This window comes from Rhinoderma darwinii, chromosome 13 (assembly GCF_050947455.1).
Source record: "Rhinoderma darwinii isolate aRhiDar2 chromosome 13, aRhiDar2.hap1, whole genome shotgun sequence".
Taxonomy (NCBI): Eukaryota; Metazoa; Chordata; class Amphibia; order Anura; family Rhinodermatidae; genus Rhinoderma; species Rhinoderma darwinii.
The window spans coordinates 54,169,187-54,192,744 of NC_134699.1; the positions used below are offsets into that span (position 1 = coordinate 54,169,187).

At 45.4% G+C, this 23,558-nt stretch overlaps 1 protein-coding gene across 3 annotated transcripts in view; it reads right to left on the minus strand.

Moving 5' to 3' along the window:
- Positions 1-10,449, minus strand: part of ASPSCR1 (ASPSCR1 tether for SLC2A4, UBX domain containing) — a 40,070-nt gene extending 29,621 nt beyond the window's left edge. Inside the window, exons 1-8 of one of the 3 annotated variants that reach the window (XM_075846225.1) lie at positions 10,194-10,449; positions 8,126-8,181; positions 6,774-6,888; positions 6,002-6,105; positions 4,270-4,330; positions 2,424-2,497; positions 1,836-2,337; positions 1,306-1,463 (exon numbers count right to left, since the gene is read on the minus strand). In XM_075846225.1, the coding sequence (XP_075702340.1) occupies positions 1,306-1,463; positions 1,836-2,337; positions 2,424-2,497; positions 4,270-4,330; positions 6,002-6,105; positions 6,774-6,888; positions 8,126-8,181; positions 10,194-10,283 (1,160 nt within the window). In that variant the 5' untranslated portion in view covers positions 10,284-10,449. Of the gene's footprint in view, positions 1-1,305; positions 1,464-1,835; positions 2,338-2,423; positions 2,498-4,269; positions 4,331-6,001; positions 6,106-6,773; positions 6,889-8,125; positions 8,182-9,786; positions 10,036-10,193 lie in introns of those variants that run through there. The other 2 variants (XM_075846226.1, XM_075846227.1) reach the window with 2 other exon arrangements.
- Positions 10,450-23,558: the final 13,109 nt, after the last annotated feature.

Sequence of the window (23,558 nt, forward strand, 5' to 3'; positions counted from 1 at the left end):
ATGACGCTGACCAATCAGTGACCAATCTGCGTCATACACTTCTCCCCATTCATTTACACAGCACATAGTGATATATCTATATCACTATGTGCAGCGACATAAACACACTATAACATTACTGCAGTGTCCTGACAATGAATATACATTACCTCCTGCCAGGACGTGAGGTCTATTCAGAATCCTGTCACTTCGGTAACGTTTGTGTGAGATTTACAGCAAGGCAAACGTAATCTCGCGAGATTATGATGTAACCGGTCATTTAAAACAAAATTAAGTTTGCCTTGCTGTAAATCTCACAGAAACACTACAGAATGTGGCACTGTCATAGAATGCCACCTTTGCCACTAGTCAGGTCATTACAAATTTCTGATCTGCAAATATGACCTAGCAGGGCTGTCAAAAGCTTAACTACCCGGTGCGTTAAAAATCTCCTATCCTCTGTTGGAAGCTTCATAAAATGTGTTTCCATAGTTAGGCAGTTGCACACAAGTTTAAGATCACCATGTGTAATGCCAAGCTTCAGCTGTAGTGTAAAGCACTGGAGTCTGGAGCAGTGGAAATGTGTTCTCTGGACTGATAAATCACGTTTCACTTGTTGGCAGTGTGATAGACGAATCTGAGTTTGGCGGATGCCAGGAGAACGCCATCTACTGGAATGCATAGTGCCTACTGTCATTTTTGATGGAGGAAGGATAATGTTCTGGAGGGGATTTTCAGGGTTTGGCCCCCTCTTTCCAGTGAAGGATGTTAATGCTACAGCATACAAAGACAGACATTTTAGACAATTTGTGGTAACCGTTTGAGGAAGGCCCTTTTCTGTTTGAGCATGACTGTGCCCCTTTAAACAAAGAATGGCCAATAAAGACATGGTGTGACAAGTTTGTTTTAAAGGAATTCAAGTCACCCACACATAGCCCTGACCTCAACCCCATGTAACACCTTTGGGATGAATTGGAGCACCGATTGTGAGCCAGGCCCGGTCATCTAACATCAGTGCCTAACCTCACAAACGCTCCTTTGGCCAAATGGGAACAAATTCCCACAGACACGCTCCAAAAATTTGTGGAAGGACTTCCCAGAAGAGTGGAAGTGGTTATAACTGCAAAATGGGGCCCAACTCCATATTATCGCCCATGGTAGTCCAACAAGCTTATATAGGTGTGATGGTCAGGTGTCCACATACTTTTGGCCATATAGTTTAGCTGATAACAGAGAATAACATATGGTATTTAAGTGAGTAGAAAATGTTTCAGACATTTTTAAAATAAGGAAATAGTGATTCCACACAATAAATAGCTTGTTCACCTTTCACTTCTAAGTTCTGCAAATCTTCTCCTAACATCATCCATCGTGACCTCAAAAAAGTCATCTGGGAGCTCCTGGGAACTGCCACTCCCACTTTCCTCCAAATCCAAATGGCACACAAGAGTCTCTCTGTCGATTGGCTGAAAAAAACCAAACAGCTAAAAGTCCATATTTTAGACTTTAAAAAGGGGTTGTCCAGGTTGGGAGCGGTTTGTTATACTGATGACTTATCCACAGGATAGGTCGTCAGTATATGATCGGTGGGGGTCCGACACCCGTACCCCACACCGATCAGCTGCTCCAGCTGCCTCTGGTGCCGGATGCTATGCAGGGTCGATGCCGGAAGCAGATGGCTCCGAACGGAACAGCTGATCAGTGTGGGGTCCGTGTGTCAGACCTCCACCGATCATATACTGATGACTTATCCTGTGGATAAGTCATCAGTATAACAAACAGCCCCCCCCCCCCCAACTTGGACAACCCCTTTAATATAGTGAAGGTTATCCCAAAAAACATTCATCCATGCTCACCCCTGAGGCATTTTCCTTTCCGTCAGTCCTGGATTTCTTTGGCTTAGAGGGGCCTGGACTATGAAAAGGCTCTTGGGCTGTGGCACTTAGCAGGTTAGATTCTGTAGGGACATTGGCACCTCCTAGACGATGGCCACCTCCTTGGAAAGGCATAAATGAAGTCACCTGAGGCGGAGCAGAAGGTTCACGTAAGCATTTCGAGGAAGGTCCGGGCTTGTCACACTCCAAATTTGTCCGTACATCCGTTACGTTGCGTTGGTTGGTGGTCTCGGATGATGATAACCCGGCGGCATCCATTGCCTTTACAGGAGCGGCACTAGGTTCATCTACCTTAGTAGTGTCACGGGATTGCTGCTCTTTCGGACATGCAGCAGACGGTTTCTCTACAGCTTCCTCAGTTACTGGAGGGTAACGGACATTAGTATTCTCCTTTTTTTTTGTTTCCTCTTGAAGTTTTACAGGCTGCCCGTTCCCAGTGGGCTCATTCTTCCGCACTACAAACCTTGTAGAGATATAGTATTTTTTTTTAGAAGAAGCCAAATTGGAAAATTAATCAGGCATAAGAAAAGCCTATGCAAAAATACTCACCTGATTATGGCACTTCCACTTGTAAGACCCAAAGACTGGAGGGTTGTCAGTTTCATAGACTGCTCACCGGAGACCTAGGATAGGATATGATCAGAACTTTAACTCACATGTCTACAGAAGTGGCTAAAGTCCTGTTCACACAATGCGATCAAAAAAACATAGCACGTTCTATAGCACTTCGGACTGGTTAAAATCCTTCATCATGAGACCATCAGTCAAGCACCATTTAAACATGGTGGATTTGTTGGGGATTAGTACAGTACAATAAGTGTGAACGGGGTTTTAAATTTTTTAATTTGTTCCCTGTTGATTTTCTAGGGATGCCAATTGTGTCACAGACTTTACCGAGGGTTTTACCCTTTTCTATGCAAAAAGTGAAATTCACAGCAAAATCTGCATGTAACGTGGGTTTTGCTACGGATTGACAACAGATTCATGATAAATTCTGCACATCTTGCTAGACATGTTAGACGCTGAACTCTTCCTCTTGACCACACTTTAGATGTGCAGTTTTGTTCATTTTAAGCCACACCCTTTTCGTTAAGCCACACCCACTTTTCTAGACACTTTTCAAAACTGTCTAGCGAGATGAAAAAAGTGTTTAAAACACATAATAAATCCGGTGCAAGGAATGTACTCCAGTTTTTGTGGCATATTGACCCAAAGCAAGCGCATTTAGCTTAGTAAGGCCCCCTTGCACACGATCGTGCCCATAATCACGGTCTTTGATTACAGGCACGGCCGCCCGCTGACAGCCACCCGCATATAAAGTATGGGAGCACGGTCCGTAAAAAATAGGACATGTCCTATCTTTTGCGGAGTCTTTCTACTGCACGGACACCTTCCCGTAAATATACGGGAAGGCGTCCGTGGGCAATAGGAATGAATGGGTCCGTAATTACGGATGAATTCTATGGTCGTTTGCATGGGGCTTAAAGAGGGGGTTTTCCCATGAGAGACATTTATGACACAGGATATGTTATAAATGTCAGATAAAAGCAGGTCCCACCTCTGGCACCCGCACCTATCTCTAGAACGGGGCCCCCTAAACCTCGTTCTGCCACTATGTGTTGCGGCAGAAGCAGATGAATTCCGACCATGAATTAGGAAACAGAGTAACTCGCTGAGCTAGGCTGTTTCCGTAAGTCCCATGTAACTGAATGGTAGTTACGGAAACAGCGTAGCTCAGCTTTGTAACTCCCGACCATAAAGTCAGGAAGTGGCCGGGAGGCAGAAAAAGGTAGAACGGGGCTTAGGGGGCCTCGTTCTAGAGATAGGTGGGACTCGCATCTATCTGACATATAAATGTTTCTGATGGAAACCCCCTTTAACTCTTCTCAATGTATCTATACTGTCATTTTCGAGGATATGCGGTTGATTTTTTTGCCCCCATAATGCATTACCATAAACTGTATTTAGCTAGTCCCAATGTGACCAACCACTCAGCAGCACATATTTCAGGAATGGCTGTGCAGAATGTAAAATGTAGGAACCTTGAAAATACGGACTCAATAAAACATTCCTGTAAAAATCCCGATGTCCAAAGACACAAGCAGCTTTCTTATTCCATCTAACTTTAGCCATGCCCGTTTAAGAGATGTCGGGCACACACAGAGTAATGCCAACTATATAATGAAGTCATCTGTGTTCTTTTTAAGCCCATTTTAATGATGCACTTTCATTAGAACTTCAAAGCCTGTTGATGGGACTCTCTGTGGCCACTGTCATACATCAGTTCTTCACATCTGAGGACACAGAGAGGTGCGAGCTGGAAACACAGGAGTAAATGAATCACTCATTAATGAGCGGTCTGGGTTTGTATTCTCCTGCTTGTGCGTCACCTTACCTCATCCCGCATATAAATGCATACGGCAACGTTTCCAGGAGCAATCCCTTCCAAATGCGCCCTGAAAAATATAAACAACATCACTTAAACTAAACCTAAAGTAGACAGAATAATCTCATCATTGTAGGCGAGAGCCAGAATAACCAGACCCCCCAGATAGAACAGAACCAGCGTAAATTAATTTTACCTAGACTGAAAAAGCAAACAGAAATCCTTGAGTCATCTCGTTCGGTCAAGTTGTATAAAATTCTATTCAGTCCTTTCCTCCCTTGCTGTACTCGCCATTTTCTAACCCCAGCCTAATATTGGTACCTGCCGTTTCAGAATAAGTTGTCATATGCGGGTACATGAGAAAAAAACACTATTTCTGGCCATTATATGACTCGTAGGCTGCCTTTTTTAAGCAGTTTTCCCCTCTGCGGGCTCCCTTTCGAATTTTCCGTTTTCCCTGAGCTTGAGGGCAGAGCCTAATTGCTATAATGTCTGCCATACACTGCACACCGAGAAGAGTACAACCTGCTCCCCTATCTCTTTGCACAGAAGCAGCATGGAGAACATCATACAGCAGTAATGAGCAGTGTAGCTGTGAATCAGCACTGGGGTGAGATATAACTCTTACCAGAAGCCGCAGCAGCATCTCTGTGTCTCAACTGCTGCTCCCTCCTCCCTTCTCCATAGATTTCTATGGGCCACTGTAACCTGATCCCGCAGTGAGCCGAAATTCCTATCTCAGGATCGATTTAATAGTAAATTCTGAGTGGGGAGAAGTTCACATCACATTTTTTGTCCATGTTTAATGTATATACATAAGGAAAAAGTTCCTGACGTACACATTAAACGTAGTGTGTGATGGATTACTAACAGTGGCATCCGTCACCATAGAATTTAATTTCTATCCATTAAATGGATACGTGGTGAACTGGGGTCACAAGAGTTCATGATGTATCTGCTAAACGGATACCATTATAGTTTATGGGTAATAGAAGCTACTATTAGGCATCCGTTTAACGTATCCGTCGCCGATAGACTATAATGGTATCCATTTAACGGATACGTCATGAAAGGCTATTGGAATAGGTCGTACAGTGGCATTAGTCACCCAAAGGATCCCATGTTAAAAAAAACGTATACCGCGCGGTATAGTTTTTTTTTGCGGGTCCCAGCGGCATAAAATATTTGCTATAGACGCTATTCCATCCTTCAAAATAAAAAACGTATTCCTGACATTTACCAGCCCGACGAAGGCCAAAAGGACACTCTTTTTGGCTCTGTTGTGCGAACGGAGCCCTATGGACACATTTAGCGTGTACGTCGGGGGCTCTCCTGAAATTCTTACACAGTCTGAGACGCTCCCACTGTTCTCGGATTGGCCGGAGCTGCTCACGTGACCAGTTTTGTCTAATCCGTGAACAGAGGGAGTGTCTTAGACTCAGTCTGAGAAGCGAGGTGGCCATTATGAGACAACACACAGGGGACCCTAAAATGGGGAACAACTGGAGGGCACCAGGTAACATTACTCCATATACCCCATCACATTTATAATTTTATCCTGCGACCGTACGATCGCTTTATTGGACAGATTAGTTTAATTTCTTTGCATTCTAAGCATTCTAGTTTAATATATTTACCTTTCATGGTTTAGGACTATGATCCATTACTCGAGTCCTTACTGAGACCATTCCATTGGATACCGCTGTACTCATATAGAATAACGGATTGATTCTGCTCTTACCTAGTCTGTGAAAAATGGGTCAGGACTTCCCATAGAGTTTGGCTGCAGAGGAACTCGTCCTGTAACCGTGCCCCTTCCTCCAACTGCAATGCTACTCGAACTTTCTAGGACAGGATTACAAAAAATGGAAGTTAAGACATCATTTGCGCTGGGAATAGAGAAAAAGCCAGTACCCCTACAGGGTTATCACCCAGATTTCCCAGATTCGGGAATGACAATTCCCCTAGTAATGCAGCGATATATCACTTAAAGATTTGTTATTCGTGGGTCATTAATAGGCCATTTTGGTTGTCACCCACCTTTCAGAAATAAAATATAACAGGAGGCCATTAAAGGGGTAGTTCAATAAGGACACCCCTGTTCATTTGCTCTATTAGGGCATATGGACGTCATAAATGGGGGTCCCCTGCTTAGAATCCCTCCTCTACGAGCCAAAAAGGAAAGCGGATAGGGTCAGTTCCCACAGAGTTGTTTGGCGCCGATTTTGAATCAGCACCAAAAAAACTGCCAAAATCGCTCCCAATTTATTTCAATGGAAGGCAGAGGCGTTTTTTTCCCCCGCAGGCGGCTTTTGGATGCTCGAGGAAAAAAGAAACAGTATGTCCTTCTTTGCCGCGATTTCCATCCTTGACCTCCCAGTGAAATCAATAGGAGGCAGAAAAAAACGGCGGCGCTAGTTTCTGAGCGTTTTTTGCCCATGATCCTTGAATTAGCGTCGATGGCCGCCGGAGGAAAACAACTTTAAAATACATGCAGGCAGAAGGTCTCTCACCATGCTCTCTGCCACAGCCCGCTGCTGAGGGCGGCTCACCATCTCCAATTTGGCATTATTGGGAAGATTGGCAAATCGCCACTGCAGGGACAGATCCAGCACGAACCTCTGAAATCTGAAGATGAATAAAATCAGCATTATTATTATTAATGACTTTATAACAATGAATGATCCAAACACCGAAGTCCTGTCCTGAATATATACAAGGAACGTATGGTCTTGGTAAAAGAATTCCTCTCAGGTTTGCTTAGCGGGTCCCGCTGCCAAATCCGCCGTGGAACAGACAGGAAAATTCCTCCACCCAATGACTTCAATGGGAGATCTGGGCGGGATCCGCCCAAAGATCGGGCAGGACGCTTCTTTTTCCCGCTAGCTGAAAAAAATCAGCGAGCAGGAGAAAGAAGCGTCCGACTCCCATTGAAATAAATGGGAGGCGGAATTTTGCGGCAAAAATTCCCCCGTGTGAACAGGGCCTTATACATCCTGGATAATAGATGAGGGTTTTCTAAAGCAGACAGCCCCTTTATATGACGTGACAGATAGGCCATAGTTCACACCTATTAAAAACGCTTTTGAATTGAAAGTTGTCTTTATAAAGAGGATGTTCCCCTTCAACCGCAAGTTGGCAGAATTTCGGCCAATTTAGTATCGAGTAGATTTAAAGTGAAAATCCTCTTTTTAGAAATAATTGTCTATTGCATGGTGCTTAGTTCTTGTGGATCCTGGGATTAGGCGCAAAGCTCTATACGGAGGAAACCACAAATTGAATGCAATTCCTCCATTTCTCCAATTTTAATGTGACCGTTAAGGGGTTAAAGGGAACCTGTCAGCAAATTTCAGTCCTCGGATCTGCGGACAGCGCTATACACAGGGTGACGGGTGCAGTGTAACGATACCCATGTTGTCGGTCGTGCAAGTTGCGTGACCGAGAAATCTCTGCTTTGATGTCCCCGGCGCCGCGATCGCCACAGAGGTGGCGTGTTCATGTTAAGTGCCCTCTGCTCTGAGTGACGGCTCGAGCGTCCAATCGGGCACTTGCGATCATGGCGCCGGGGATATCAATAAGAAGATTTATTGGTCATGTCTTTCCGAGGTGACCAGTGAAGAATAATCCTGTAAGAACGACACAACGTTACAAGAAATGTGCGGTAGACCGGACGTACAGCGAGAGCGCTCTCTTACAACCCCGCGATCAGGAGCTCAGGTCGCCAGCGTTGTGTTAGGTCTGGTGACAGACTCTCTTTATGCTGGAATACCCCTTTAATACGCAAGTAGAAAACAGCCTTATGTATAGGTGTAAAGAATGGACGGGTGACGCCTGAGAACACAAACACGTTATCACCGACACTCACCTGAGGTTATATTCTCTTGGATTAAAATTCTGTTTGGTGCAGACTTCTTCCAGCACCTGTAAATAAGATTTCACATCAAAACGGAACAAATCGACACCACACAGGACAGGACAATTCACGAATACTCTGCTGTATATACTATATCACTACTAAAGCCAGCATCTCCGGCTTCCCGAACTACTAAAGGATGAATGAATAACCCCATATATTCTAATGCTTGAATCATTTCAGGCAAAACCAGGCTCAAATGCCGCTGATCTCTAAAGTAGGCCTCTCACCCCGGGTCATCCAACTCCCCACCCACAACACTCAAACCCCACAACCTCCTTCCTGATGCTTTCTCCCAACACAATTTTTGGTATGAAAAAGCAAAAAGTTTCTCCTTAGATGAACATTTGTCCGTATGTGGAATATTTTTCTTAAATATTCATATTACCCAAATGGCTCTGTTTATGGGCGGCAGCAGTTTGGTTAATAGGGAAGAAGAAACTGTGGGGGGGGGGGGGGGTGACAGTGGCAGTGCCCGGTGACTTTGGCCGTGGATGAGTTGTAAAGGTCCCAATGATCGGGTAAGTGAAAGTCTATGCGATCGCTCGTTCCCAATCGCTGCCCCGTGTAAACAGGGCAACGATCAGCCGATCAACGAGCCAACGCCGTATCGTTTATGCAGCCGAAAATATTATCATTGTCGGCAGCGCGTCTCCCTGTGTGAACGTGCGCCGAGACGCGGCTTCCCTCTACAATAACAGCTGATCGCTGGGGGTAAGTGAAGCCGGACTTGAATAGGACAGCGGGGCAATACCTTGTACGGCTGCTACAAATGTAACGGCGCGTGCCAGTATGAACCATGTACACAATGGAGAGCGCCGCGGCCCCTTAAAACAGCTGATCGGCGGTTTCTTGACAATTGTATAAGCGCAGTGTACATCGGAGATAAAGGTCGGGAAAGACTGAATAGGCATACGTGGCATATGTCGACCATGGGCGGTTATTAAAACAAATTGTGCGCTATACTTTTTTAGCGAGATATTGGTTTTGAGTAGCTTGGTCGACTATAATAATCCCTACAGCTACGTACACCTTTAAAAAAATTTTTTACTTTGAGATATAGCTGCTCTGTGTTCTGTATATAGAGCAGCTGTATCTAGCACTGAAACCTGTGTCTGTCAGATCTGCGGGACTGACAGGTTCAGCGACAGCGGGTCCTGTGTCTCTGACACGCAGGATCGGGCTGTTACCGATCACATCTAAGTTATGAACTCAGATGTGATCGGTAAGGGTACGTTCACACGGCTTATTTTTGGCCGCTTTTCGGGCCGTAAACGGACGACGGGGCGTTACTTTACGCCTCATTTTGAAATAACGGCGCGTAAAAAGACGCCCCCTAAAAAGAAGTGCATGTCACTTCTTGAGCCGTTTTTCATTGACTGATGGAAAAACATCGCCAAACACGGCCGTAAAAAACGCGAGCTTTCCCGGCGGTGAATACATGGAGGTAAAACGTTACGTGAACATTGTATTATACATTATTAGGAGGAATACATTGGGCGCCAGATGTTCCCCAATACCAGATCAATGTGACCAGTTCCTATAATGAAAAGAGATGAACTTCTATTAATCACAATGATGTTTTACTAGGAAAATGAGTGATTTCTTTTTACCCTAAGAATCTATGTGATGAATGACTACGTTGTAGTCTGAGGAATAACTGTATGGGTCACACTGGCATGTGAATCTGGTTGTCAGCCTCATGATGACGCAGCTAAATGTGACACGTGACTACAGGTCTAATAGGCCATAATCAACTTTACTGTGGAACTACAAGTCCCAGCTTGGTTTAACGGCTATAAGTGCATGCTGGGAGTTGTAGTACCACGACAGGTATCGTGATATACGATCAAATAACGCAAGACATAAAAGCGTGGGTCACGTGAGACGCAGTATGTCACGTGACCCCGCCTGCCAGTGTCAGGTGAATACAGGGTCTGGCTACATCCCGGCGGAGATGGGGGCGGGACTAGTTTTACACGTAACGACGGCGCCTTTATATGTCTCGGACGGGTTTTACCTGAAGAAGCGGGGTCCCCGCTGTCACTTTCACGGTCTGCCGCCGACCGTTGGGAGCTAAAACCGATACCGCAGCTCCGCTGGCTGCCATTTTTTCCTGACGTCGGCGAAGCTTTCAACCAACTTTATTGAAACACGATTTGCGGGACAAAACCTCGCTCTGTGGAGAACTGTGTGTCTGTAGTGACACGCGTTACTATGTACGGGTGACAGAAGTCACTCATAACCAGGGATTCTTCTCAAAGCGTCCTGCTCAAATGAAGCGTCTCCTCAGTGTGTACTAGTTAAATAAACCGACGCATCTCTCCCCATACTTCCAGCCTAGAAAACGCTTCTTCCATGCACTAGTCTCACTTTTGGCGGGAAATAATGGCCTGAGACGTATGCGTTTCAGATTTTATATAATAAATATGGGTTTAAAGTGCAAACTCATCTCGGGGTATTCACATCCTAATTTGAGGAAGGGTTTAGGAATTACAGCTATTGGGTGTGACTACATCCAGAATCAAAGTGATTTCCTGCAATATTGCGTAGAAGTTATGCCCAAGCTTTAACCCCCTTACGACGAAGGACAGATATATCCGGCCTGTGCAGGAGTTAGTTCCCGCAAAAGGACTGATATATCTGTCGTCTGATCGCGCCGGTACTGCCAGTGTACCCACGCGGTCAGTGGCAGGAGCACAGCTGTTATACACGGCCTGGCAACTGCCGGAATCGAATTCTGCCAGTTTAACACATTAAATGCCGCTGACAATAGCGACATCTAATGTGTTTGACAGAGGGAGGGAGCTCTATATATATATATATATGGTATCCCCGCGATTGTAACGACTTGAACAATAAAATGAACACATTAATTAAACCGCCGGATGAACGGCGTAAAAAAAAAAACCGCAAATAACAACAGCAAAATTCTCTCTTTTCCCCCATTCCCCCCATAAAATTTTTTAATAAAAGTTGATCTATAAGTCCTATGTACCCCAAAATAGTACTAATGAAAACTACACATTGGCCCGCAAAAATAAAGCCCACATACGGCCACATCGACGGAAAAATAAAAACGTTACGTCTCTTGGAATGCGGCGATGCAAAAACAAGTAATTTTTTTCTAAAAAGGTTTTTATTGCACAAACGTAGGAAAACATAAAATCTTTACATATTTGGTATCCCCGTAATCGTGCCGACCCATAGAATAAAGGTAACATGTTATTTACGCTGCATAGTAAACGGCGTAAATTTATAACGTGAAAATCAATGCTGGAATAGCTGCTTATTTTCAATTCTCTCTTAAAATAAAGTTAATAAAAGTTAATCGATATATTGTAAGCATCTAAAAATGGTGCAATTACAAAATACAACTCGTCCCGCAAAAAAACAAGCCCTTATACGGCTATGTCGACGGAATAAAAAAAGAGTTACGACTCTTGGAATGCGACCGTGAAAAAACGACAAATAATCCTTGGTCATTAATGTGCAAAATGGCCCGGTCATTAAGGGGTTAAACTGTCACCATGTCAATAGACACGGTGACAGCGTCCTGATCGCAACTGTCATATTCGGTTGCCAAGCAGGACTCACGGCACAGGACCAATCAGAATGGTCCTGTACCGGCAAGCGTTGTGATTGGCCAGTCAGTACTGACTGGCCAATCACATCGCAGGAGGCTTGTTTTGCCGGCATCTCCGGCTCTGACCAGCTCATTTCTGTCAGAGCCAGTGAAAAGACAGTGTAAAAGAGTCCTAAAAACTCCAAAACCCAGCGATCTGCCCCTTTTGTGCCCACTGACCAGTGATCACCCCCTTTGGTGCCGACTGGTTATCAAATATATAATTTCAGTCACCCACAATGTCCTTCTGCCGTGCTGTGATCTGTGCCCAGCTATCACCTGTCGCCATCACCCTGCTGTGTCCCTAGATTGCCCACTGCCCGAGTTCCCTGTTAGGTAGCAATGCCAAGTCTCATTTAGTTTTTCCCCTGGTGGGTAGGGTGCCCTTACTCATTGAATACAGCAGGGTCGCTGGTCGCCGGTCTGTTCTCATTCCCCAGTTGGGAGTAGCGCTGTTTATTTTTTTGCTAAAAAAAAAGCAAAAAAAAAAAGTTACAAAAAAATGTGTTAGTTAGTAGCTGAATTAAATTATTCAATATGGCCAAAAGAGTCTTCACAGCCGAGGAAGCGTATCATCGATGTGTTCCGATACAGACAGTGCAAGTGAAGGTGAAGCGCAGTTCATGCTTTCATCTTCATCCGTATCCAGTGACTCTGAGTCTGCACCCCCCCCTCCGTCAGCGCAGAAGAGCCGTAGGTCCTGCTCTGCCTGAGCTGACCTGGGAAGCTGCGGACAATTATACCCTCCAGGTGCCTGAATTTACAGCCCCCTCAGGCATTCAAATTGACACTACGGGTTTCAGCCCCATTGATTATTTCAACGTTTTTTTTTCAGATGCCCTTTTAGATTTAATGGTCCAGCAGACCAACATCTATGCGGATCAGTTTATCTCCCAGAACCCCGACTCTTTTCATGGGAGAGGCCAAAATTGGACCCCCACAAACGCAGTGGAATTGAGGAAGTTTTGGATCTCGTAAAAAAGCCCAGTATTAGAGACTATTGGTCCCCTGATATTTTATATAATACCCCCCTTTATCCCACAGTAATGACAAGGATGCGATTCAAAGCCATCGTAAAGTTCCTGCATTACAATGACAATAGTCACTGCCCACCCCCACAGGACCCACATTTTGATAGACTGTATAAAATAAGACCATTGATTGCCCACTAATCCCAAAGTTTTTCCCAATTTTATACCCCCCCAACAAAATATTTTGGTGGATGACTCATTGGTAAGCTTCAAGGGTAGACTGCACTTCAGGCAGTATCTACCCAATAAAAAAGCCCGATATGGCATAAAACTGTACAAACTCTGTGAAAGTGCCACCGGTTACACTCACTCTTTTAGGGTCTATGAGGGAAAAGACTCCCATATAGATCCCCCAGAATGCCCCGGGGGGGCTTCCTAGGAATTAGTGGAAAGATCGTATGGGATCTTGTTCATTCTTTGCTCGGCAAAGGATATCATCTTTATCTGGACAACTTTTACAACAGTGTCCCATTGCTAAAAGTTCTGTCATCCAGATCCACATTGGCGTGTGGAACAATCCGCAAAAATTAGAAGGGCCTCTCCAAAACGTTGCTGGGTCAGATCCTAAAATTAGGAGAGAGCAGAGCTGTCTGCAGCGACGATCTGCTGCTCCTGAAGTATAAGGATAAAAGGGACGTCATTATACTAACCGGCATTCATGACAGCAGCAGCAGCCTAGTCCCTGTATGCGGATCCACCACCCAAGTTCCCAAACCATTCTGCGTATAGGAGTACAACAAATATATGGGTGGGGTTGACCTGTCTGACCAGGTCATAAAACCATACAGCGCCATGCGCAAGACCAAGGTATGGTATAAAAAGCTGTCTGTGCATCTTATACGTTCCTGCAATTTCAGGAAAAGGTCATCAAGTCCCTGATATTTGGTGACCAGGAAGGGGAGGGCGGTTCATCCGGTTCTTCCGTCAGCAGGATAATTCCCAGCCAGCAGAAATCCCCCCCACTGAAAAAAACCAGAAGCCCCAAAACAAATGCTGTGTGTGCTCCAAGCGAGGCATTCGTAAGGACACCACATACCATTGCGAGATGTGTCCCACAAATACCGGCCTGTGCATGAAACAATGTTTCAAAATATACCATACCTCCGTGTATTTTTAATTTATTTATTCTTCATTCACCTTTTCTGTCTCCCATATTGGCCATGACCAATTATTATTTTTTTACTGACCAGCCCCATTTCAAATTTGCTGATATAAAATTTGTAAAAAACACCTAAAACAAAACTAAAAATTCTCACTATACCAAGGACCAGAGGGAGTGTCTTTCTCTCCTAGGTTGCAAATCTATGAGATGAGATTGGTTGTCTCAGCAAATTTTTTTTTTGCTGAGGCCTTTGATTTCTTTTTTGGGCTGGATTTTATGGAATGGTGGGTAGGTTGGTAGTGGGACCTGCCATTCCCTCTCCCTCCATAGCGGGTTTTCCAGGTTGTCCTCCTTAGTTACTAAAATTAAAGTATTTCTTATTATACCCCTAGATCAGGGGTCTCAAACTCGGCCGGGTAAGTGGGCCGCATATAGAAAAAATGGGAAGTTGACGGGCCGCATTACTTTCAAATTTGATACAATACAAAATTATTGTTAATCAATTAGTTATTTGAACTACTATAACACTATATTACTAGAATAATAATACTACATTACTATAATAATAGCGCTAGGTTTAAAATTTGAGATATTTCTCCACGTGCTTATTTCAACAATCCAGCTTTCCAGTTTAAGTGTCGCTAAATGCAGTCCAGCGGCTCAGTTAGCACACATGTCAAGATTGGGCAGCCCCTTTTTAGATAGTGCCGCAGTGCCCTCTGTGGATGCTGCCGCAGTGCCCTCTGTGGATGCTACCGCAGTGCCCTCTGTGGATGCTGCCGCAGTGCCCTCTGTGGATAATGCAACACACCCCTAGATAAGGCCACAGTGCCCTCTGTAGATAAGGCCACAGTGCCCTCTGTAGATAAGGCCACAGTGCCCTCTGTGGATAAGGCCACAGTGCCCTCTGTAGATAAGGCCACAGTGCCCTCTGTAGATAAGGCCACAGTGCCCTCTGTAGATAATGCAACACACCCCTAGATAATGCCAGTGTCCTCTTCAGATACTGTCACACACCCACTTGTAGATAACGCCACAGTGCCCTCTGTAGAGGTTGCCACAGTGCCCTCTGTAGAGGCTGCCACAGTGCCCTCTGTAGAGGCTGCCAAAGTGCCCTCTGTAGACGCTGCCCCAGTGCCCTCTGTAGAGGCTGCCCCAGTGCCCTCTGTAGAGGCTGCCCCAGTGAGGTCAGGGGCTTGCCCAGAGCTGGAGTCCCAGGCAGAGCGCTAGTAGGCTCTTCCTGGGACTCCAGCTGTGCTCCTGACATCACTGGGACTCCTGCTCTGGGGAAGCCCCTGACATCATTGTTGATGTATGGACAGCGATGTCAGAGGCTTCCCCAGAGTCCCGGAGCAGAGCCTATACTAGCGCTCTGCCCGGGACTCTGCTATGGGGAAGACCCTGACACACTGTCCACATATGGGCAGCGATGTCAGGGAATTCCACAGAGTCCCGGAGCCGAGCCGACACCAGCGCTCTGCTCGGGACTCCGGCTCTGGGGAAGCCCCAGACATCGCTGTTCATATGTGGACAGCGATGTCAGGGAATTCCACAGAGTCCAAGAGCAGAGCCGACACCAGCGCTCTGCTCCGCTCTGGGCAAGACCCTGACACACTGTCCATATATGGGCAGCGATGTCAGGGAATTCCACAGAGTCCCGGAGCAGAGCCGACACCAGCGCTCTGCTCGGGACTCCAGCTCTGGGGTAGCCCCAGACATCGCTGTTCATATGTGGACAGCGATGTCAGGGAATTCCACAGAGTCCCGGAGCAGAGCCGACACCAGCGCTCTGCTCGGGACTCTGGCTTTGGGGAAGCCCCAGACATCGCTGTTCATATGTGGACAGCGATGTCAGGGAATTCAACAGAGTCCAGGAGCAGAGCCGACACCAGCGCTCTGCTCCGCTCTGGGCAAGACCCTGACACACTGTCCATATATGGGCAGCCATGTCAGGGAATTCCACAGAGTCCCGGAGCAGAGCCGACACCAGCGCTCTGCTCGGGACTCCGGCTCTGGGGAAGCCACAGACATCGCTGTTCATATGTGGACAGCGATGTCAGGGAATTCTAGAGTCTCGGAGCAGAGCCGATACTAGCGGCTCTGTGTCCCGCGGGCCGCAGATGACAGCCCCAGGGGCCGCATGCGGGCCGCGTGCTTGAGACCCCTGCCCTAGATGAATACCTAGAGGGTTGTCACTTCACAATTTAAAAATTCTCACTATACCCCTAGATGAATACCCTGAAATATTCCTTGAAGGGGGGAGTTTCCCAAATAGAGTCACTTTTGGGGGGTTTCCACTGTACTGGTACCTTAGGAGCTTTACAAATGCGACATGGTGCAGAGAAATCAATCCAGCAAAATCTGCGCTCCAAAAGCTAAATGGCGTGCCTTCCCTTCCGAGTCATGCCCCTTGCCCAAACAGCAGTTTATGACCACATGTTGGGTATTTCCGTACTCTGGAGAAGTTGCTTTACAAATGTTCTTTTCCTCATTTATTTGTTGAAAAAGTTACAAACTTTGAGGTAAAGCTACATCTTATTGGAAAATAATGTAATTTTTCATTTTCCCTGGCAATTCTAATGAAATCTATGAAACATCTGTGGGGTCAAAATGCTCACTACACCCCTAGATGAATTCCTCAAGGGGTGTAGTTTCCAAAATGGGGTCTTTTTTTGGGGTTTCCTTTGTTTCGGCACCACAACACCTCTTTTAACCTGACATGGTGCCTGAAATATAATCTAAGAAAAGGATGGCCCTAAAATCCTCTTGGTGCTTCTGGGGCTTTGTTTCAGTCCATTAGCACACTAGGGCCACATGTTGGATATTTCTAAAAACTGCAGAATCAGGGCAATAAATATTCAGTTGTGTTTCTCTGGTAAAACCTTCAGTATTACAGGAAAAATTGATTAAAATGGAATTTCTGCAAAAAACAAATTAAATTTGCAAATTTTCCTTCCACTTTGCTTTAATTCCTGTGAAACACCTAAAGGGTTAAGAAACTTTCTAAATGCTGTTTTGAATACTTTGAGGGGTGCAGTTTTTAAAATGGGGTGATTTGTGGGGGTTTCTAATATATAAGGCCCTCAAAGCCACTTCACATCTGAACTGTTTCCTAAAAAATGGGCTTTTGAAATTTTCTTGAAAATGTGAGAAATTGCGGCTAAAATTATAAGCCTTGTAACGTCCTATAAAAATAAAAGGATGTTCAAAAAAATTATGCCAATCTACAGTAGACATATGGGGGATGTTAACTAGTAACTATTTTGTGTGGTATAACTATCTTTCTTACAAGCAGATACATTTGAATTTAGAAAATGCTATTTCTTTTGCAAATTTAGCTGCCTCTTTTTCAAGGGACCAAAGGTAATTGGACACTTATCTCAAATGCTATTTAATAGGCTGCATGGGCTATTCCCTCATTAATCCATCATCAATTAAGCAGGTAAAAGGTCTGGAGTTGATTCCAGGTGTGGCATTTGCATTTGGAAGCTGTTGCTGTGAACCCACAACATGAGGTGAAAGGGGCTCTCAATGCAAGTGAAACAGACCATCGTTAGGCTGAAAAAATTTAAGAAATCCATCAGAGAGATAGCACAAATGTTAGGAGTGGCCAAATCAACAGTTTGGTACATTCCTGAAAAAAAAAGAGCGCACTGGTGAACTCCAAAAGGCCTGGACGTCCACGGAAGACAACAGTGGTGGGTGATCGCAGAATCCTTTCCATGGTGAAGAAAACCCCCTTCACAACATCTACCCAAGTGAAGGACACTCTCCTGGAAGTAGGTGTATCAGTATCTAAGTCTACCATAAAGAGAAGACTTCATGAGAGCAAATACAGAGGGTTCACCACAAGGTGCAAACCATTAATCAGCCTCAAAATTAGAAAGGCCAGATTAGACTTTGCCAAACAACATGTAAAGAAGCCGCCCAGTTCTGGAACAGCATGAAACTAAGATGAACCTGTACCAGAATGATGGGAGGAAGAAAGTATGGAGAAGGCTTGGAACGGCTCATGATCCAAAGCACATCACATCCTCTGTAAAACTTGGTGGAGGCGGTGTGATGGCATGGGAGTGCATGGCTGCCAAAGGCACTGGGTCACTAGTGTTTATTGATGATGTGACTGAAGACAGAAGCAGCCGGATGAATTCTGAAGTGTTACTTTCTGCTCAGATTCAACCACATGCAGCAAGGTTGATTGGACGTCGCTTCACAGTACAGATGGGCAATGACCCAAAACATACTGCGAAAGCAACCCAGGAGTTTATAAGGCAAAGAAGTGGAATATTTTGCAATGGCCGAGTCAATCACCAGATCTCCACCAGATCGAGCTGCATTTCACTTGCTTAAGACAAGTCTATGGGCGCATCCGTACTTACGGACGGCTACCAATAGCTGTTGCTATGCGATGCCAGGATATTACCCAAGATTCCTCCCTGTATTTATGTGGATGCGTAAATACGGATGCATTACGGATGCACTACAGACAGTATTTACGGACATTGTTCTGTATATACAGATGACTATAAATGACTACGGATCCGTATTTACAGACAGTATTTACGGATGGATAAAAAATACATTAGTGTCATGGGGCCTAGGGTCTCATGCACATAGCTGTGCCCGTAATCACGGTCCGCGATTACGGGCACGGGCAGCCGCGGACAGCCAGCCGCATTTTCGGCCTGTGCTCCCATACAAAGTATGGGAACACAGACTGTAAAAAGCAAAAGATAGGACATGTCCTATCTTTTGCAGAGGCTTCCTACAGCCCGGACACCTTCCCACAGAAGGTGTCCGTGGTCAATAGAAGTGAATGGGTCCTTAATTACGGACGAATTCTATGGTCGTGTGCATGCCCCCAAAGACATGATCAGGTCCAAAGGACAGATGAATGGAAGCCGGTGAGTTGCGGAGATGCCACTTATTGCTGTGCGGACCAAGGATAAGGGTTCCTTACATACTTCCATTCATCCATGTTAAATCCTCACTCTAAAGCCTTCTTGCAGGGATTTGAAGAAATAATCCTAATTCATCTTCCTGAAGATCAAGGCATGTGATATCTGATCTCTCCGAGCTGCAGGATACATTATGAAGGTTCACATTTCTGGTTTTGGTTATAGTGACAGCCAATAAATTAGCAAAGATGAATTCTTTTTACCTTACTGTTCCGAACACTCAACCTTTCAGCAAATTACTGTGTTTCATGTTGACCTAAATCTTGGCTTTGAGTACTATAGGGAATACATTGATGACAGTTCATCATCTCTGCATAGAGTATGTTGCTCATGTCTCAAAATTGTGGGTGGATTGTTTCTGATTTTAAGAGAGAATACTCAGTCAGGCTTCGTTCACATCTGCGTCTGACTGAAACAAACGGAAACCATAGGTTTCCGATGGCATCGCCGTGGATTTCAATGGTGACGGATCCGGTGCCAATGGATTTAGTTTGTCTCAGTTGTGCAAGGACTCCGTCATATTGACGGAATGAATAGCACAGTTGACTACGGTATTCCATCAAAACGATGGAACCCTTGCAGAACTGAGACAAATGGAAACCATTGGCACCGGATCCGTCACCACTGAAATCAATGGTAATGCAAACGGAAACCTATGGTTTCGGTTTGTTCCCATCAGGGTCACATTCTGATGGGAAGCTCAGTCGGAACGGAAGCCTGACGTAGATGTGAACGAAGCTGTACCATACGGTGTATTCTCCACTATATTCTAAGGCCAACGAAAATAGTGGACAGACGGGTAGATTATTTCTAAAGTTAAGCACTGACCTAAAGATTCACTGTTAGTCAAACAATCCAATAGTGATGCAGTAGTACAAAAAAACTTCCCATGTTTCAAGTGCATTTTTACATTGACTGCAATTCTTGTGAAAGTCAAAAACATATAATGGGATGGGCCTTAGGACTTTTCCAAATAATGGATGTCAGATCCACTATATTTAATGGCTATTTCTAAACCCTTCAAAATTTGCTTGGGAAGATTTGGATCCTTTATGAAGGTACCTTGAAAAGTGAGCACCAGTTATATTAACGTTTGGGGTTAAGACAACCTTTATAGAGGTTTTTGCCTTTAAAAAGTTCTCTGAAGTATTTCAGTGGTATTATTGGAGGATAGCGAGTGGAACAACCATCGTTGATAACACTTTTGAAGTCAGTGGATTTTCCTATCAGATGCTGTAAAAGAGTTTTAGCAGTGGTGGTAAATCCTTTAATGGTAAGAAAGAAATATTAATGTATACTTCTAGTAGACAGGAACGTAAAGGGGTTGTCCAGGCAAAGGGAAGTTTTTTATACTGATGACCTATCCACAGGACAGGTCATCAGTATATGATATGTGGGGGTCCAATACCTGGATCCCGCACCGTTCAGTTGTTCTGGCTGCCTCCGGGCACAGATGTTATGCAGTGGTCGGTGCCGGAAACAGATGGCTCTGTAAACTGTATAGCGGTCCTGCTGCAGCTTTGCTCCTATTCACTTGAATAGGAGAAGAGCTGCAGTAATACAGCACCGCCGCTGTACTGTGACCAGAGCTAGTGACTGCCACATTCAATTGTATCTGCGTCCTCAGGACGCAGATACAATTGAATACTATGGTGGAGCAGGATGCTAGCTCCCTGCCCTGCTGTTCACTAGGCTACAAGCCACGTTGGGCTTGCAGCCTAAAAGACACTGGGACAGGATCCCTGCGCAGGCCGGCACAATGACGTCACTGGATCATGTCGGCCTATGCTAGGCTTCCATCTCAGCATCCCATAGGCTGCAAGCCTGACATGGCTGAGGAGCAGCTACGTTCGTGCGGGAACGGGGTGCTCGAGTACAAGTTTTTTTTTTATCTACAAGGGGGGGGGCTGTGTTGCACTATCTACAAGTGGGCTTTGTGTGGCACTATCTACAGGGGGGCTGTGTGTGGCACTATCTACATGGGGTGTGTGGCATTATCTACAGTGCTGTGTGTGGCACTATCTACAAGGGAGGCTGTGTGTGACACGGTCTACAAGGGGGGGCTTTGTGTGGCACGATCAACAAGGGGGGCTGTGTGTGGCACGATCTACAAGGGGGCCTGTGTGTGGTATAGTCTACAAGGGGGGTTTTGTGTGGCACTATCTACAAGATGAAGTGTGGCATGGTCTACAATGGGGTCTTTATGTGGTACGATCTACAAGGGGGCTGTGTGTGGCATTTTCTGCAAGGCGGGCTGTGTGTGGCACGATCTACAAGGGGAGGCTGTGTGTGGCACGATCTACAAGGGGGGCTGTGTGTGGCACGATCTACAAGGGGGGGCTGTGTGTGGCACGATCTACAAGGGGTGGCTGTGTGTGGCACGATCTACATGGGGAAGCTGTGTGTGGCACTATATATACGGCGGATGAGGAAGGGGTGAAGTGCTAAAAAAAAATTAAAATATCAGTGCTGAACAGTTACAATTTTCATAACCCTATAACTATACAGCCTAGCTGTATTTTTACATTGCACACAGAACTGAAAAATCATCATGGTCAGGTGGGTGGGGGGGGGGGGGGGCAGTGGTTGTAAAGTTTGCTATGGGGCCTAGTCTTTCCTAGTTATGCCTCTGCATAGAAATGCCATAGTTGGCATTCAGCGCTTGCTTTTTGAAGTCCTCCGAACGGGCAGATGAAAGATACATAACAAATCTTATAATATAAAAGGTGAAACATGTACTTTAGGTATTGGATTGGGTATTTCTTTGTCCTGATAATCAGTCAATAATGTGTCTGATCAGCTCAAACATACTGGAGCCTTCTCAAATAATGCTAGTCCTTCAAGGGCAATTCTGTCACTAGACCTACGGGTCTTCCGGAGTGGCGAAGAGATAAGCATATCACTACCCTCCTTATAAAAGTATGCTAGTATGGTCATCATGATTAATTGTGGCCCTGTGGGCCTTGCCCTAAGTAAAAATATAGAACCTTCCACACATACAGGCTTCCCCAAATTTCTTTGTTACGACGCAGCTAAGCAGATAAGAAATCCTGATGTGTTTTCTGTATCTCAATGATAATTTGCAGTCCCCACCATGACCCAAGTTATCACTCTTTGTATAAAATTCGCCCACTTATAAACAAACTTATTTTTGTATTCATATACCCCTAAGAAAAAAAAGTAATTATGGAGCCAGTCCCAGCAGGGACAGTAGATGGCTTTAAAAAAAGGCTTAGATAATTTCCTAGAACAAAAAAAAATCAGCTCCTATGTCAATGTTTAGAAATTTTGTTTCATCCCTTGGTTGAACTTGATGGACATGTGTCTTTTTTCAACCGAACTAACTATGTAACTGTATGGGGGCAGCTATGAGGGCATTATACTGCATGGGGGCATTATATTGTATGGGGGAATTAGAGGGAATTATACTGTATTGGGCATCTATGGGGGCATTATATTGTATCAGGCAGCTAAGGGTGGCATTATGCTGTATGGGGTAGCTATGTGGGCATTATTGTAATGTCGGGGTAGGGAGACAGACAGGTGAGCCCTAATCTACCCACCACTCAGTCCCTGCCTACTTGCACGGCCCGTCCTAGGCGACGGCGTACAACTGGGCGACGGTCCCTACGCTCAATAAGTGCACGACAGACAAACAGACAAGGGTACACAGAAGCTAAGGGAAATGGGGAAGTTGCCCACGGCAACACCGTGAGCAACAAGAGTAGTGAACGAGCCGAGTCAAACCAGGAGTGTACGAGGTACCAAACGCAGAGTAGGAGCGTAGTCAGTAAAGCCAGGGTCAATTTGAAGCAGAGGTCAATAGTACTAGCAGGAAGAGCAGAGCCAGGAAACAAGACAGAATCACAGGCAAAGGAAGAGCAGGAAATGAAAGTATAAATAGACTGAGGGCGGGAGCTAGAACCGTCTGGCCAGGCTGTGATAGGTTCTCCCACTCCTCAGCCTACCAGCCTGAGTGGTAGCAGATCGAGTCACTCTATCAGACCTAGGAGCAGATGCAGACGGATTAACCACGGGCGTCGACACAGAAGCTGTGTCTGGCAGATCCTTTACAATTATACTGTATGGGGGCATCTGTGGGCATTATACTGATCGACTATTCGTGCATTATACTGATCGACTATTCGTGCATTATACAGTGTGTGCGAATTAGAGGGCATTATACTGTATGGGGCATCTATGGGGCATTATACTGCATCGGGTAGCTAAGGGTGGCATTATGCAGTGTGGGGTAGCTATGGGGCATTATACTGTATAGGGCGAACTGTGCGGGCATTATACTGAGCGACTATGGGGGCATTATACTGCCTGGGAGCAGCTATTTGGCATTATACTGTCTAGGTGGCACTATGCGGTATAAGACTGTGTGGGGGGCAGCTATAGTGGCATTATACGATATGTGTGTGTGGGGTTCTAATGGGGCAGTATATTGCTGGGAGGCACTATGGGAGCATGATACTGTGTGGGCTGAACCGGGTGTGTATGGGCGGGGACAGGGTGAGGTATGGCTTAAAACGGAAAAAATTTGCATCGGTTGTCCCTCTTTGCGATTCTTGAAAGTTGGGAGGTATGCATGCAGCATCCCAGGGTCAGTGAGCGTGACCACCTGCAGCACCCAATTTCAGTGTGATCACCTGCAGCACCCCAG